Below are 17,259 nucleotides of genomic sequence, written 5' to 3'. Positions count from 1 at the left end.
CAGAATTATTAGGCAAATGAGTATTTTGTCCACATCATCCTCTTCATGCATGTTGTCTTACTCCAAGCTGTATAGGCTCGAAAGCCTACTACCAATTAAGCATATTAGGTGATGTGCATCTCTGTAATGAGAAGGGGTGTGGTCTAATGACATCAACACCCTATATCAGGTGTGCATAATTATTAGGCAACGTCCTTTCCTTTGGCAAAATGGGTCAAAAGAAGGACTTGACAGGCTCAGAAAAGTCAAAAATAGTGAGATATCTTGCAGAGGGATGCAGCAGTCTCAAAATTGCAAAGCTTCTGAAGCGTGATCATCGAACAATCAAGCGTTTCATTCAAAATAGTCAACAGGGTCGCAAGAAGCGTGTGGAAAAACCAAGGCGCAAAATAACTGCCCATGAACTGAGAAAAGTCAAGCGTGCAGCTGCCAAGATGCCACTTGCCACCAGTTTGGCCATATTTCAGAGCTGCAACATCACTGGAGTGCCCAAAAGCACAAGGTGTGCAATACTCAGAGACATGGCCAAGGTAAGAAAGGCTGAAAGACGACCACCACTGAACAAGACACACAAGCTGAAACGTCAAGACTGGGCCAAGAAATATCTCAAGACTGGTTTTTCTAAGGTTTTATGGACTGATGAAATGAGAGTGAGTCTTGATGGGCCAGATGGATGGGCCCGTGGCTGGATTGGTAAAGGGCAGAGAGCTCCAGTCCGACTCAGACGCCAGCAAGGTGGAGGTGGAGTACTGGTTTGGGCTGGTATCATCAAAGATGAGCTTGTGGGGCCTTTTCGGGTTGAGGATGGAGTCAAGCTCAACTCCCAGTCCTACTGCCAGTTTCTGGAAGACACCTTCTTCAAGCAGTGGTACAGGAAGAAGTCTGCATCCTTCAAGAAAAACATGATTTTCATGCAGGACAATGCTCCATCACACGCGTCCAAGTACTCCACAGCGTGGCTGGCAAGAAAGGGTATAAAAGAAGAAAAACTAATGACATGGCCACCTTGTTCACCTGATCTGAACCCCATTGAGAACCTGTGGTCCATCATCAAATGTGAGATTTACAAGAAAAATCACCTCTCTGAACAGTGTCTGGGAGGCTGTGGTTGCTGCTGCACGCAATGTTGATGGTGAATGCAGATTCACTCCCTGTATACCACAAAGTTTTTAGCTGAAATAGGGTCATGCAACACGACGACTGAACCTAAGAACAGCAGCAAATCTACAACGAAATGGCTGAAAAAGAAAATGAAGTCAAAGTCCAGACCGCAAACTGACTGAAATGTGGTGGCGCGACCTGAACAGAGCTGTGCATAAGCAAATGTTCGTAAAGCTCATTTAATGGAAACAGCATTGTAAAGAAGAGTGGGCCAAAATGTATTTAAAGTCATACAGGAAATTATTACTTCATGTTACAGCAGCTAAAGGTGTTTCTACAAGTTACTAAACAGTAATATGGTATGTATGTAATATGCTGTTAATCTGAGGTTGTATTTACCAAATGTAAAGGTTGGCAAGAAGTGAAAAACTTTCATCATGTCCTGAAATGTAACGCTTTAGATTTGAAAGAGGGTGGAGGTTGTTTTTACAGCGAGTGTTTATGACTACCTCAGACTCGCCACTCACTGAGTCAAGGGTCAGTGAAGTACTTACCAGCAAACAGCCCTCTAAACCCGTTTTCTGCCACAATCCTGCACATCACATAGAAGGTGGAGGAGGCCTGACCTGGCACTGCAAACACAAGAGCACCAATTAGCAACAAACAGCATCATCCAACCAAAAACCGAGCACAAGAGATGTGGGTTTAACAATAAAAGGCAGCAGCTTTGCCTCACATATTCCATCACATCCTTACAGATGAGCTGAGAAATATCTTCATCACTATGTTCATCTGAAGCTGTTACACTCTCTAAACTCCTCTGAGTTAGAATTGTTTAGGACAATCTTATCCTACACTGTGAGTGGATATTCTGCCACCCGTCTTCATTGAGACCGTTTGATGTTTACACAGAGTGGTGCACACTGGCTTAATGGTGTTTTTAAGGAGCACATGCAGGAGGGCCTGTTCCTCACTCAGCAGTCTTTAAAGGGCAAGGCTTTGAAAAGAGGAGTGGGGTCTGAAACAGGAGAGAAGGGGGCGTCTACAAACAGCTGGAGCAGCCATCACCATCATCCACAGAGGAGGAAGCACACACTTGAGGCACTTATTTGTGTTGCTTATCAGCACTGAGAAGGTTTGAGTGCTCCACAGGGCTTGACTTGAGATGCTTGTCGACTGTCACATGAAAATGTTGTGGCCTCTTAACAGAATGAGGAAGCCTTTTTGATGAGAAGTAAAATGTTTTAAAGCTCGTTGTTGCTTTTATTTAACTCTGCAGACTTGGGTTATTTACCATGCCAACACAAATATGAACATATAGCATCAACATAACCTCCCCAAGCAGCTGCAGATGTACATTTACTATCTTCAGAAGCTTTAATTTAAAAGAAATTAAGCAGATTTACAGTTCTTTGCTTGCAGCTCTCCAAGCTCCACCTGTTTTCTTGTTTTGACGACATCAAAAGGCAAAGTTACAATAGATGCAATCTGAAAGAAATGACAAAAATGAAATAAGAAATGATACGCTGTAGTTTACTTCTGCTTTTTTGCTATCAAATATGTTTATCTGCAGGCTGGAAGTTGAATTCTGTGGAGTTTTAGACGAAAAATTAACTTACAGATCCTGAAACAGCTCCGGATACAAAGGTGATGGTCAGCGTGGGTTCTGTGATGTTAGACAAGCCACACAGCCAGCTCTTGCCCATCTCGTAGTTGTACCAGTACATGGCCGAGAAGGGAACGTCTCGGAGAAGCGTGGGCCCCAAACCCCTCCACAGAGACAGCCAGCCCTCTTTGGCCACTGCTGAGCGGATGCACTGGGTCAGCTCCCTGTACGACTGCTTCTGAGACTGCAGTTTAGTGCGGATCAACTCCAGAGGACTGATCACCGTCACCGAACCCACTTTCACACAGAGGAGGAAGACAAAGCAGTTCATGAAGTGATTTGTTAGTGAAAGTAACATGCTGCTGTGGCACTTTTAATGATTGAGCCTCTTTTTCTACTTTAATAATCACTTACAGGCCTGTAACTTAGACTAAAAATAACACTAACATTTTCTAAATAAAATCTAGCTTGTTGGATAAAATCAGGAAGCCAAGGCCACGGTGCAGAAGGTAAGGGTGGCTGGCCTTGAGACCCCCAACATTGTTAAAATGCTGATGTCTGTTATTAGGCATTATATGGCCAATATTGTCAATATATGGCATATTTCAGTAGCAGTAGGACAGCAGTCAGCTCACCTCTAGCAGTAGCTCCTGCAAGGAGAGGAGCCATCTGAGCATATTCTCCCATCCTGACCCTCAGTGCTGCACAGAGCTGGTCGTAACATGTGAAGTAGATCACTGTCGCTGGGACTGCCATCACACTGGAGAAGGCACATAACAGAAAGCACATAACAGAAGGTACATAAATCATGCCTTACTTATAAAATTTTCTAAGCAGGTAAAAGACAGCCACAAAAATGCATCTAAATTTAAAAACTGTGAAGAAAGTTCTGTTTAATGATGCGTAACATAATTAAATATTTGGTTACGATCATTGAAGAAACTCTGAGGTGGCTCACTATGAATAAATACCACATCAAAGGAAAACACTCCGCTGTAATCACCACTGACCCACCACAGCTCAATAACTCAGTATTAAAAGGAGGGGAGGCGCCCAATCAGGAAATAGAAAAAAATAGACTTTACACTCACAGTGTTGGAGGTAGACCGCTCCATAATGACCTGATTCCCTCACGCCGTACTATGTTGACAAATGCATCCTGCAGAGATTCAGAGTTAGGAGTCAGTGAAGGGTGATGTGCTCTGTGGCACTCAGAGGTTTTGTACTACAACACCTCTACTTAATACAAGCAGGAACAGTTCTATCAGCCACTAAAGCTAAGTTTAACTTGTCAGACTGCTAACTTTAAAACATTATACAGAACAAGAAGCTCACTCTCTGCACAGCATTTACTTTTAAGGGAACATTATTGGATTTTGTATATATTAATTTTGTTTTCTGTTTCTTTTTAAAATTTACTTTAAGAAGTTTGTAGTGCAGTAAAATCCACAGATGTATAATTTGATTATGCATCCATTCTGAAAGAGGAGGTAATGGATAATAGGTACTGATTTGTAAATAACTTCAGCTTATTATCTATTACACTGCAGTATATTTCTAACTAACTGGACAGCTCATTCTCTGATAATACTTTCTTTAAAGACATAATGCCTTTTGGAGTCAACTTGAAAGAAAGACAGATGTGAAATGTAAAAGTGAGGTCGGAGGTCAAATGTGCCATAATATTTAGATGAAATCTATAATGTGATATTTAGAACATGTACAATTTCTTCATTTTGCCAATAAAAACAAAAGCAGCAGAATTTAAAGCACAGTTTTACAGATAAATGATATTTTATGAAGATTAGACCTTATTTGATCTTGAGGAAAAGTTCATAGGTCCAAAGTAACCTGATATGTAAAATCTCCATCCCCAAAGCTCCCAAACAAAGGCAGTAGGAAACATAGTGGTAAATAGCTCTATAAAGCCTTCTTCTCAATCTGCTGACCTTGAGTAGAGGTCAAAGGACAAATGTGACATTACATTTAAAATCTTTATAAAAATAATATAATATTTATATTATATGTTCCCACTACACACCACACTTGTCACAGATTCTACGTTATAAGGCTTTTTGTCAATTTTCGACCATTAAATCGTTAAGTTGACCTTGACCAAGGTCAATTAACAAAGCAAGGCTTAATGAAGTAAGGCTTAATGAAGCAAGGCTTAATGAAGCAAGGCTTAATGAAGCAAGGCTTAATGAAGCAAGGCTATCGTGTTTACAGACAGAACGACACACAAACGATACTAAAAAACATGGCAGAAGGTAATTATAGAGGTAAACTGTAATGTGGATGTAAAATTTTACCAGCGTGCCACTAAAGTGACCTGGAGCTTTGTACCAGGCCTTGGAATTCCCATTTTCACATATACATATGTGGTCCATAAGTCCATTGCAGTAGACAAAGCATTTGCCTGAAAAATATTAACATCAACATTTAATACAGTGACATCAAACGCAGGCCGGCTGGATGTTCAGGTCAGCAAAATGCGAACATTTCGGTGAAGTTGTTACTGGCTAAACCAATTATTGAGTAAAATTCACTGCTGTTTCTAGTGTGGTAATGTGAAGCTAGCAGTACAACAAGGGTATGAAAATGTATGGAAATATAAAAGCAGTTTTGGAGCTTCGGATGTTTCATTGCAGGTATTAAACTCATCCACCTTCACTGTTACACCGTCTCCCTTCCATTCACACACATGTATTCTGACTGTCCTGCCTCCACCTCTCAGGCTCTCTTCTAGCTGCTTCCTAATCCCATTCCTGATTCATATAGGTTATAAAGTTTATAAAGTGACAATTTATACTGCCCCTTAACTAAAATTAGTTTGACTCTCCTGGTTTAGTATATAATGGAGCCACAATAAACATAAAGACAGATCAAATGCTAAAACACAGGGACAAATGACCCTTTTTTAAGGGCCTCACATGGTTTCTACCTCTGTAATATCTCCAAAAAGTCTGCTATGGAAATAAGTTGATCTTTATTATTACTTTAATAATGCTTGTTTTTGCATGCGCAGTATCACGGTCTGATATATGTAACATAATTTAAAACACAAATACAGTCAGTCAACACAGTGTAAATTCATTTCACCTTTGGGAAAGGGATTTTTCTGTGCTTGTAGCCTGATCTTCACAACATCCAGAGGTGTAACTGTAAAAAAAAAAAAAAAAAAAGCAACTCAACATGATTGCCTGTGTTCAGGATGTTTGTCACAATTTTCATTTAATCAGAGAACAAACAAACAAAGCAGCAGTTCAGGAAACTTCTCCAAACCTCCGATTGATCAAAATAATTTTATAACACAATAACAAGTTGTACCTCATAAACCACCAGCTGAGTGTTAGTTAATAAACAAAGGCATGCTTATTGTAATGTAATAAGCTGAAGTGTAGGTGCCTCACCAAACAGCGACGTAAGGATGGCACCGGAGCAGGACGCCACCATCTGTTGGAGGGGAGTAATGGCGCCGGTGGCAGGAGGAGCAGGACTTTCATTATTCATCCTGTCTTCATAGAAAACAAACAAACAGACAAACATTTGATTGCTTTTAATACGGCTCCTATTTAATATTCACACAATAAATCATGACAAGGCTACGATCCCTAAAAAAATTACATGACAGGACTCTGGCTAACTTTAGCAAGCTAACTAGCACAGTTAACTCCTTACCTACCTACTAAAGTCAGTCAGAATCAGCGACGTCTTTCGTGAACACGCACATTCCTCTCGGGGTTTAAACTATCCTCCTACTACGCCAGTTCCTGCTGTCCTAAAGTCTTTGAAAGCATAAACACGTGTGAAATTGCAGCAGGGTAGTTCCTGACGCAAACAGAGAGTGATGACATAATTTAATTTCCAGCTGAGCACATTCCTTGACTTTAATAATTGTATTTATTTTTGTAACGTCAGATAAAATGACACTAAACGTGCATGTATACTACATTAAAGTTATTGTAAATGATACAATGTACTGATATAATTGTCTTCGTATAATTTACTTTAGTTTGATAATAGTGGGGAAACGCCACATCCAAGCATCAAGAATATGTTTACGTATTTTTTGCGTTGCCAGGTTTGGAGAGTATTCCGTTTCACATCAACACCTCTGTTTTTGAAACTATCGATAATTGGACGGCTGTAACGTTCATAAAAGACAAGTCTTCAGATAAATAATATTACATTTGTTCAATTTAAAAACTAACTCAATAACATAGCGCCTTTTAACGTGGAAATGGTTACGAAGTTGGAAAGCGTCAAACATGGCAACATACACCGTCTCCGACACCGGATTTAAAGCGGGAAAGGGACGTTAAGCAAATGGCATTGCAAAAGCTTATTATTTCTGGATGAGGAGCTGTAAAACCGTATAACCGTGGATATTCTGTGAGAAACAAATCTGCCGACAGAAGTTTAGGGACGTTTTTCGACATTTACTTGCATAAAAATGTGAGCAAAGAGGCTAATCGGCGAAGCTGTGTGTCCGCTGTGGAGGGAGGCTGTGAACGTACGTTAAGTTTACATTTAAGACCATTAAAATTGATTAACATGGGGACAGCGAGCACTCTGCTTCAGCTAACGTTAATGTTACATTTTGTTTACGCATTACTGTGTAATAGATGATTGTTTCCTTGCATTTTACGTCCAATTTTTCAAATATGCGTTTTCTTTTGTTTACACATAGAGGACTGACGAGGCCTTTGTGGAGTATGTTAACTCAAGACGAGGGGAGAAGAAAAGCAGCCTTTTCTCGATGAACGAGAATAAAATGAAGACAAAACGCAGTCAGAGGCTTCCGGGACCCAGCTGGCAAGGTACCTGTAGCGTTTATTTCCGTGTTTTGCATTTAAAATTTAAAACGTAGATTTAACCAAACTAGCGAACAGCTATCACCGTAACGTACGAATGTAACGCTAATGGATCTTTTGCGAAGTTATTTGATTGTTACTTTTCTTAAAAATAAGCTCTTTTGAACCAGATTGACTTGAATGTTAAAACAGTTGATATAGGTTCGTTTGTTTACTTAGCTGCTAATTCAAGTAAGGATAAACTTGATATAAAACGTGCTTTAAGCGTCAAGTTTGTCATTGGAGATCCTAATCCAATCTCTCTCTTTTTGTTTATGTTTAATCAGTGTCTGGGAAACTCGCTGTAAAACTCACTTGTCTGATAAAAATCACTTGTGAAATGGTTTAACATTTAAGTCTTTCTCTTGTGCTATAATGTTATTCAGGAAAAGGTGGACATACTAGTGACAAGGTGAAGCTGAGTCAGGCGAAACGTACATCAGTTCCCACACAAGTCAAGCCTTTTGCTGGAAAAGTGTTTTACCTGGACCTGCCATCAAACAGAGTTGCAGAAACTTTGGAGAGTGACATCAAACAGCTTGGAGGGGTGAGACATTATTTGGTTATATTCACTGGCTCAAACTTGCATTTTGTCACACTGCTTTTGTACTAGCTTAACATATGAACTATGAAGCTGCGTATACACACCAGCCACTCTGTTGGGTACACCTATTTGTTCATGCAAATATCTAATCAGACAGGCTGGTCTGAGTATTTCAGAAACTGCTGATCTAACGGGATTTTCCCACACAAGCAGCAAATATCCAGTGAGCAGCAGGTCTCTGGGCAAAAATGTTTTCTTCATGTCAGAGGAGAGTGGCCAGACTGCTCCAAGCTGCTATCAGTAACAGTAACTCAAATAGCCACAAACAAACAATGTACATCACATCAAACCTTGAAACAGATGGCTATGGAAACAAAAGACCACACTGGGTGATGCCCCTGTCACAAAAAAGAGCACCACATGCCTACAATTAAAGCTACAATTCACACAGCATTACTTAAATTGGATGACAGTAGACTGGAAAAAGAAGCCTGGTCTGATGAGTCTTGATTTATGTTCTAACATTTGGATGGTAAACTCATTTAGAAAAAAAACAACAACAACAAGAAAGAATTGCCCCATCCTGCCTTGTGTCAGTGGTTAGGTTGTTGTTGGTGGTGTAAGGATAGGGGGTATTTTCTTGGCTCACGTTGGGACCAGTCTTCTTGCTGACCATGTCCATCTCTTTATGTCCACATTGTACCCATCTTCTGCTTTCAGCAGGGTAACATGGCTAGTCACAAAGCTCAGATCATCTACATTTGATTTCTTGAACATGACAGTGAGTTCACTGTACTCAAACGTGCTCCACAGTCACCAAAATCTCAATCCAATAAACCACGTTTTTGACATGATGGAAAAGGTTTTTCATCACGGATGTGACGCTGATAAATCTGAAGCAACTGTGTGATGCCTTCATGTCAGTATTGACCTGTTTGCAGGAGTTTGTTGAATTAATGTAATGAAAAATTAAAGCCTGAGGTCCAACCAAATACTCCAGTACTTACTGGAGAAATAAGTCAAAACTGAATACATTTCACTCAGAAGTAGTATCACTAGAAAATGCTAGTAAGGTTACAAACATGACCAGACATTCAGTAATATTTTTCTTTTAAAGGCTCTGGGACATGTTTACTCTGTGAATCGAATAGACAAATAATTATTCTTGAGTTTTTCTCAAAACATTTTATATTCTTTATCTTTTCGCTCAGACTGTGGAGAAGTTCTTCAGTAAGGACATCAAGTATCTGGTATCTAACAAGCGGGAGGCTAAATATGTGAACTGCCTCAGACAGGACTCTCCTGTTCCTAGCCCAGACTCTGGACCGAGTTCGCCGTATCCTTGCTCAAACCCACACCGGCCTGGCAGCCATGGCGACATCAAGAGCAGATCTCAAGGACAAACCGACACGGTGAGTTCACCATCATGTGTCTGTTTTACCGGGATTGATCTCACTTCTTCTCTGAACCTGTAGATCATTTTTCTAGTTATTGATATACTTTTGCATTATCTGTTGTTGTTTTGCAGTTTGTTACAAGCCGAGGGAAGTTTCTGGTGGAGAGAGTAGTGAAAGAGCAGGTTTGTTTTGTCAGCATGAATGATACTTACTGAGGGCTCTTAATTGCTCTGCTAATACACACTTGTTTGTTTTTAGGAAAGGATTCAAGTAAACAAGATCCTGTCAAACGCCCTGGAGTGGGGTGTGAAAATCCTATATGTAGATGGTATGTTTTTTTTGTGTGTGTGGTATCTGTTTTAGTTGAAGTAATTTTTCTTCTTTGTATGAAATATTAAGTTCATTCTGCTTTGACACCTGTGACTTTTCTAAATTTATTTGTGCCAATTCCAGATTTAATGGCATATGTTCATAAGAAAAAAAAGATCATCAAAAGCTCAGTTCCTGCAGCCACTGCGACCAAATTATGTGTAAGTTGAGAATTTCCAGTGTATACTAGGAAAAATAGTCCAACTTTATATTAAGTTATTTGTTTAACATTGGAAGTGTTCACTTTTTTCTGTCGTTTCTAACAGGACAAAGCTGATTCTGCAGCAAAGCAAGGCCTAGAGAAATGCAAAGGTAGACCCCACCCAGACAAATTACTGAGCTTTGCTGGTATATTTTAGTTGACCTCTTCAGGCTGGTATTCTTCTCCTTGCTTTGCTAATAAACGATCTATGTTTTGTATTCCAGGCGGGCGGATTGGTAAACCTTTCATCAAGGTTGAGGATTCAAGTAGGTAAGAAGTCAGTCAGAAGAATCCAGCATCCACCTGCTGTCATGAAATTGTTCCTGTGATTTTTTTTAAATGGTTTCCTTCTCTTTTGTCAGGCACTACCGTCCAATCTACCTCACAATGTCAAACATGCCTGAGTTCAACCTGAAAACCACTGCTCCCTGTAGTCCGTTCTGTCCTGAGGAGAAGGATCCTCCTGCAAACAAACAGCGGGAACAAAGGTATGTCCCCTTCCTTTTTAAAAAAATCTCTCACCACTTTAACCCCACCAATTTTATACCGAGTGCTGCTTAAACATTTTAAATATGCTATGGAGTGCAGTCACAGTTTCCCCATGTGTCTTATGTAACTTGATCAAAAACTAATATCAGGTCATCATGGGCATGAATGTCATGGCAAGTCTGGTATTTTAATCATTTGACCCTGAAAATTATCAAGGAAATCCTTAAAAGCCTGAAAATACCATGACAACCATGCCCATGATAGGTGTAAGGCTATCTCTGATCATAGCTGTGGGTCTGAAAAGTTCTGAACCATGCAATTGTAAATGGTACTGCTGGAGCTGCTCAAGAGGTCTTAAATGAACTCCTGAAGAGTTTATCAAAATACTAACTTTTTTTTTTTTCATTTGCTTTATTTGCTAATCCTCTGGGCTACTCTGAAACAGAGGTGTGAAAGCCTCAGTCAGTGAGGAGAGAGCTCAAGGACGAAAGAAGAACAGAGAAAAGAAACGAGGCGGCTACTGCGAGTGCTGTATGATCAAATACAACCAGCTTACGATGGTAAGTTTGTAAAACTGTCACACGGCACAGTGCACACAAACTGTTTTTACAATCCTGCTATTTCTAAATGTGAGAACTTCCACACAAGCACTTATTTTGAAAGTCTTTGTGCAGATGCTAAGAGATAAATAATCCCTGGTGAATGATCTGGTATGAGGGGGTATGATTTCGGTTTGGTTAACATCCACGAATTTTCACTTAAACCTGTTTTTGGAAACAAAATGGAGAATCTTTGACTGAAAAATGGCAAAATCCGTTTTAAATGCTAAACAAGGTGGTTAGCACTGTTGCCTCACACCAAGACGGTCCTGATTCAATTCCACCATCAGGCCGGGGTCTTTCTGTGTGGAGTTTGCATGTTCTCCCCGTGTTTGTGTGGGTTCTATCCGGGTACTCCTGATTTCTGACTAAATTGTGTCATCATTTTCGAAAAGGCTCCAGGTTCGCTGTCCACACTGCGTCGCAAAAAAGGCGTTTTCAAATGTATCTGCTTTGGAGAGCGTTTTCAAAACGCTTCGTTTTCCTTGACCAAAAATTTTAGTGTAGACGGATGGCCAAAACGGAGAGAAAAAGATGCGTTATCAAACAAAAACATATTAGTGTGGACATGGCCTTTGTGGGGATAGGTTAACTGGTAACTCTAAATTGCCCATAGATGTGAATGTGAGTACGAATGATTGTTTGCGCATGTGTGTTAGACCTGCGACATGTGCCATATTTCTTATATGGCACATATATACAGGAGTTGGCTCGAAACACTTCCCGCAAGTCAAGCTGCCCGAGATTCACAGAATTTACAAAAATGTTACATTTTTGTGATTTATATTGTTATCGGGACGATAGAATTCTTATATCGGGATATGAGATATTGGTCATATCGCACAGCCCTAACAGGACCCACAGCGTATTATCCTTGTTTAATTACACTTATCAGTCAAAAAAGTCACACTCTTAATATTTTGATGGACTGCCTTTAACTTTCATGACAATGTGCAATCCTTTGATAAGCTCATCCAATATCTCGAATCAAGAGAAAAACGTTTTTGTTTTGTTTTTCTAATTATCATTACTTTTACTAGGATCTTTTAAAGTCATTTGTCTGGAACAGGGTAAATCTGGTTATAAGACTTTTTTTTTTTTTTAATAAGATTTTTTTTTTTTAAATTGCTTTAATATTTATGCTCCTTTTGCAAACTGTAGAGCTTTTCAGGATGACCTCAATGATAAATGGTTGTTTTAAAGCTACACAGCTGTTTAGTCTCAATCCCTTGTGTTCTCTTTGCACTCTGTGTGCAAATGCTCTTACTTACATTATAAAATACAGATTTTTTTTTTTAAATCTTTTTTTAATGATTTGATTTCACCAAATCTTTAAGTGATCTCAGGATTATTCAAGGTTTATTTATTTTTTTGGTGACCACTTTGTCAGACAGTTATTCACCCAGTTTCAGTAGTTTCAGCATCCTCCTTAGTTGTTTGCTTAGCTTCATGCAGACTAATGTGTGGGTGTAATTCTGATTACACCCACACATTAGCTACAAGTGCTACAAAGCACTGTTTTACTTATTGTGAGAACTGCAAAGTAAGAATTTCATTTTTCTGTGTAACCATTTGTGTTTTGCAGTGTACATGACAATAAGCTTCTTGAATAATTTGACCTTCTGAAACGGAGTAATATCTTCTCCACTTTGATGGGCTGTGTCTTCTGACTTTAGCTGTTTTAAGAGGTTACCAGAACATTAGTTAAGGTTAAATGTTTTAATTGCTGCAGTAATTATCTGATAGAAGGCTCTTTATTTGCTTAGCTAGCAGATGTGTGGTACATTTCTTTGTTGGCATTTCCTAACATCATGTAACACAATATGAAACTAACTGATAAACTTGAAAACATTATTAAGTTTTTGTTTTGGGTGATAGATGTAGTGTATATGGAAAAAAGCAGATTTACAACTTTAGATCTGTTACTTTGATTACATTAATACAGATTATCTGGTCCAGAATGAACCACTTTCACTCCAGTTAAGCACAGTATTGCTTGCAGACATTGATAGAAATGTATTAATGATAAATTGTGTCAAATAAAGTATTTAACTGAGAAGGAAACTAACCAAACCTGTATGTTCGTATATCTGTTTCAAGTCCCTCATCAGTGTTCTCTGGTGTTTAACACAATCATGGAAAAACTGCTTTTTGGCTGCTTTGCTCTAATGGGCTGCTCAGTAAATTGCTTTTATTCACTGTGAACAGTTATGTGGGAGGAGCTTCAAATGCCTCTTTTTGTATGTAGGTGTTTGTGCCGTAGAGGCTCACTGGCCTTGGATGGACTGCGGTAATTCTCCATTATTTAACTGTGTCTTTTTTGTTCAGCATCTGCAGAGTGAGAGTCACAGGGCTTTCTCTAAGAGTGATGAGTACTTGCTGGTGGACAGATTGATTTCAACCTTGAACCACAACTTCATGCACGTTAAAGGAGCTAAACTCAAAAGGTAATTTTCTTTGGGGGGGGGGTTTAGCAAAATTTGTCAAAAAACAAAACCCCATTTAAATCTCTTGTAAATTGTTTTTCCTTAATATTTTTATTCCACGTAGCTAATTAAAGGGTTTGTTTTGTTTTTTCTTTGATTCCCATTAGACCAAAGTGCAGTGTTTCCTGTGTTCTGGTTGCTCCTGGACCATGTAGAAAACCTGAACTAAGGTACAAGGGAGATCCTTCAGAGACTGTTCAAGAAGAGGAGCCATGGACAGTTGATGTGAACGAAGAATTAAATTCCAGACAGGATATAAAAATTGTGTCCGTGCCTGCCTCTGCTGAATTGATTGACAGAGAGGGCGACCAGAAGAACTGCTACACTTACTCAGACAGATCCAGGCACAAGTTGCTTGAACGTAAACGGGTGTGCAGACAGAATTCACACACTGCCCGCACCCAAAAATCTAATCAGCCTCAAAGTCCTCAGTTTGAGTCAGAAGAAGCCCCATCAAGAGGTGAATTTCTTCCCTCTTTGCCCACCAGAGATTGCCAGCATGACCTGCTGGACCAGATGCCTCATGAGGACATAAACAGCTCAACTTTGCGCGTTGATAATATGAACATACAGAATAATTTGGCCTCAAAAAGCCTCAGTTTTTTTGAAAATGAACAAGAGTCTGATAAGAAAGTGACTGGAAAAAATGACTCTGGAAAGAAAGAAGGATGCCTTTCTACAGAAAGCTGCTCTCCAGTCCAGAAAATTCAGAGGAGGATAAAAGTTTACAACCACAAAAGACGAAAATTGGACACAAACGTCGAACATGTAGAGCCTGGCGATGTTTCTGATAACTCTTTATTGAAGCTCTGGAAGCTTTTCCAGTCCAGTGATGACATGGATGTGGAGTTTCACGGCTTTGAGGACTACAAATAGACAAGCTAAAGGGATTAGCTTGAATTCCTGTGTCCTGGACTACACAAGCTGTTAGATTTAAGATGTTAATAGAAGGTCCTGGCTTTTGTGTTTGATAAGAAATGCATCAGCTCTCCTCCTTCAATCAGATGGTGATTTTTAACATTTTGTTTACAGAGTAGTATATATTGTACAACTTAGAGTGGCCCTAGTAATATTGTTATTGTTATTTCTAACCATATAGCCCTAATCCCCCCCTCCCCCATAGAACCTCTCTCTATGAAATCATATGGAGCTAAGAATGGGAAAAACAGTCTGAAGCCTAAACTTTTTGCTCATTGACATTATGTTCATATACAGTGACATCTTTATATGAAGCTTTGGCTGTCCTAAAACAAACTAAATAAGGGAAAACACAAAAGAGTCCCTTTTTTTAAAAGGGACAGCAACTGCAAGTCAGTATTTTACATACTTGAACCTGTAAAAAGTACATGAAATCAGTCAAAACATTTCTTTGACCAGAGTAATCTGCTGAGTACATGAAATGTAGTGCCAGCTTAACGTTAGCTCCAAGTCCCTTTTGCTCAGTCTACATCTAACTTGACTTGAAGACAGTGTGTGGTTGTGTGGCTCTCCTGCTTCTCCTATTAATGGGCATGTGTTTAATAAAGGAAGTGAGCAACTCTCTTGAAATGGTCGTCTTCTGTGAAAGAATATTGTGAATACATTTCAGTATTTTGACACTGATGGGGTACGGTAATGTCAGAGCAGCTATGTTTTGTTTTATTGCCATTTTGGAAAAAAAAAAACCTATGAAAAATTGGTGCAAGAATTTTTATTTTAAATGATTTTCTTTCCATGAATGCTGACTGTAGAATTTAAAGAGCATCTTATGGATAAAAGGCAGCTTCAGTCATGACAATTATCTTTAATCCTTTCAGACACAAGGATGTGGATGTGTAATTCAAATAAATGCCTGTTGTACTGTGAGCGTCTCTTTCTGTGTGTTGTAATGTGAATGACCTGCAGGTTGTCTGCATGGTATTTGGCGTTATGTGTGACATTTTAAAAATTCTTCCTAAGTGCACTTTTTATGACCCCGCCATGCTTTTTTTTTCTTTTCTTTTTTTCTTTCTTCCTCCCTCTCCTCCTGATGCATTAGCTCAGTGTCTTCCTTTTCCCTGCATTTAGTGCATTAGCATAGTGCCCTTGTTCTCCCTCACCACTCTCAAATGGATGTGCTGGGTCAAATGGGAGTCTGCGCCACTGGCATTAAGAAAATGAGCATCGATGTGTTCTGAGGTACAAGCACAGTGATACTGGCGACTGCTGAATCCTGACATGGCCATCTTTCATGCTGGTTGCATCCTGTTAGCACTGTGTTTTATCATCATACTTAACAAACCATCATTTCTGACTAATATGGCTTACATGCATACCTGTATAAATATTGGCTAATAATGGAATACAGCATATATTATACATAAGGAAATTTAAAGAGTTTCACAAATGTATAGTTTGTCCATTAGAGGGCAGTAAAAATTTGATTTTTCAAGTGTGTAAGGCCCTACTGAGCACATATTGAATATTTCTTGCTGCTGTTTACTAAATTTAAAAATTAGGACTTTTTCTGCTTTTACTGGACTGGTGCCATGTTTGGGATAATTGTCATGCTAAAAAATAAGCTGTTGTCAATCAGATGCTTTCCAGATGGTACTGCATGGTGGATCAAAATGTGATGGTACTTTTCTGTTTTCAAAGATTCATCAAATATGATAAAATCCCCCAAACCACACTCTGAAATTCGGCCCCACACCATGACTGAGCCTCCACCATGTTTCACAGATGGCTGTAGGCACTCACTGTCGTACTTTTCTCCTGACCTCTTCTGAACAGCCAGAAATTTTGACTTTGAATTCATGACTACACAACATCTGTTACCACTGATTTTCAGTCCAGGTCTTGTGTAATTTGTCATGCCTCAGCCTTTTTCACCTGTTTTCCTTCCTTGAGAATGGCTTCTTGACTGACAGCCACCCTTCCACTGAGGCCATTTCTAATGAGGCTTCAGATAACAGCAGATCAACTATAGGTACAGATCCATCTGTCAGGTCTTTGAATTATTTCTTTCTATTTCTTAAGAACATGGGTTTCAGATACTGTTCACTTGTTGTAGATTTAGCTTTCTGGGTTTTTATTTTTTAGGCCTGGTACTTTTATATCTACTTGTTACTATATTACCAAGACAACCAATAGCCTTTTGGCAGTCATGTTGTTGGTGCAAAAATATAATTTTATTCCTGTCAAACTATTACCTTTGATATTTTTCATAGATTCGACTAAGCAAATGGAAACAAGTGTATCTTTGGCAGTAGTCTACAGGTATGTAAGTGAGAGGATAACTGAGAGGATCAGTTTGTCACTGATCCTGGCTCATGCAGTAACTTCAGTTTTTGAATGTGGAGTTATCAAGTGTAGGTAAATATTTATAGGTTGTTTTGAATGAGCACAAATAAATGTGGAAGCGAGTGTGTTCCTATGCCCACTGTACATTAACCGACTTTGGGATCTCCAAATTTACCCGATCAACTCATCTCTGAAGGAAGATGAAGAAGCAACATCAACAAATAAGAAAATATCATTTGACTAGAGAGACAAAATGGTCATATACTCTAAATTGCACAATTTTATCTAATTGTCTTGTTTTTTTTTCCTGGGTAGGGGTGGAGGATGCCTTTTTTGGAGGCCTGGCAGA

At 39.2% G+C, this 17,259-nt stretch overlaps 2 protein-coding genes across 5 annotated transcripts; one reads left to right on the top strand and one right to left on the bottom strand.

Annotated features, from left to right (window-relative positions):
* Nucleotides 1-1,655: 1,655 nt before the first annotated feature.
* slc25a40 (solute carrier family 25 member 40) lies at nt 1,656-6,586 on the bottom strand (the record flags this gene model as incomplete). Of its 4 annotated transcripts, none has more annotated exon segments than XM_005952622.3 (9): nt 1,656-1,733; nt 2,508-2,589; nt 2,721-3,004; nt 3,343-3,467; nt 3,799-3,866; nt 5,020-5,126; nt 5,810-5,869; nt 6,121-6,225; nt 6,393-6,586. In XM_005952622.3, coding segments are annotated over 8 exon segments (904 nt in total), but the record flags the coding sequence as incomplete, so codon positions are not given.
* Nucleotides 6,587-6,978: 392 nt separating this feature from the next.
* dbf4 (DBF4 zinc finger) lies at nt 6,979-15,973 on the top strand. Its single transcript, XM_005952627.3, has 13 exons — nt 6,979-7,223; nt 7,401-7,530; nt 7,950-8,110; nt 9,319-9,519; nt 9,636-9,686; nt 9,763-9,832; nt 9,958-10,034; nt 10,140-10,185; nt 10,300-10,345; nt 10,438-10,563; nt 11,010-11,124; nt 13,492-13,610; nt 13,757-15,973. Exons 2-13 carry the CDS (start codon nt 7,470-7,472, stop codon nt 14,523-14,525), a joined length of 1,842 nt encoding a protein of 613 aa, XP_005952689.1. The 5' UTR covers nt 6,979-7,223; nt 7,401-7,469; the 3' UTR covers nt 14,526-15,973.
* The last annotated feature ends 1,286 nt before the right edge of the window (nt 15,974-17,259 follow it).

This window comes from Haplochromis burtoni, unplaced genomic scaffold (genome assembly GCF_018398535.1).
Source record: "Haplochromis burtoni strain Fernald_Lab_line unplaced genomic scaffold, NCSU_Asbu1 Contig_1577, whole genome shotgun sequence".
Lineage (NCBI taxonomy): Eukaryota > Metazoa > Chordata > Actinopteri > Cichliformes > Cichlidae > Haplochromis > Haplochromis burtoni.
Note: the sequence above shows the minus strand (reverse complement) of the source record. Positions and strands in the feature narration are given on the sequence as shown.

Bases quoted from the DNA above. Each gene is read 5' to 3' on its own strand.
- dbf4 (XM_005952627.3), top strand. From the start codon at position 7,470: ATGAACGAGAATAAAATGAAGACAAAACGCAGTCAGAGGCTTCCGGGA. The intron at 9,520-9,635 runs GTGAGTTCACCA...GTTGTTTTGCAG, and splicing joins CTCAAGGACAAACCGACACG to TTTGTTACAAGCCGAGGGAA. The intron at 10,035-10,139 runs GTAAGTTGAGAA...CGTTTCTAACAG, and splicing joins CCACTGCGACCAAATTATGT to GACAAAGCTGATTCTGCAGC.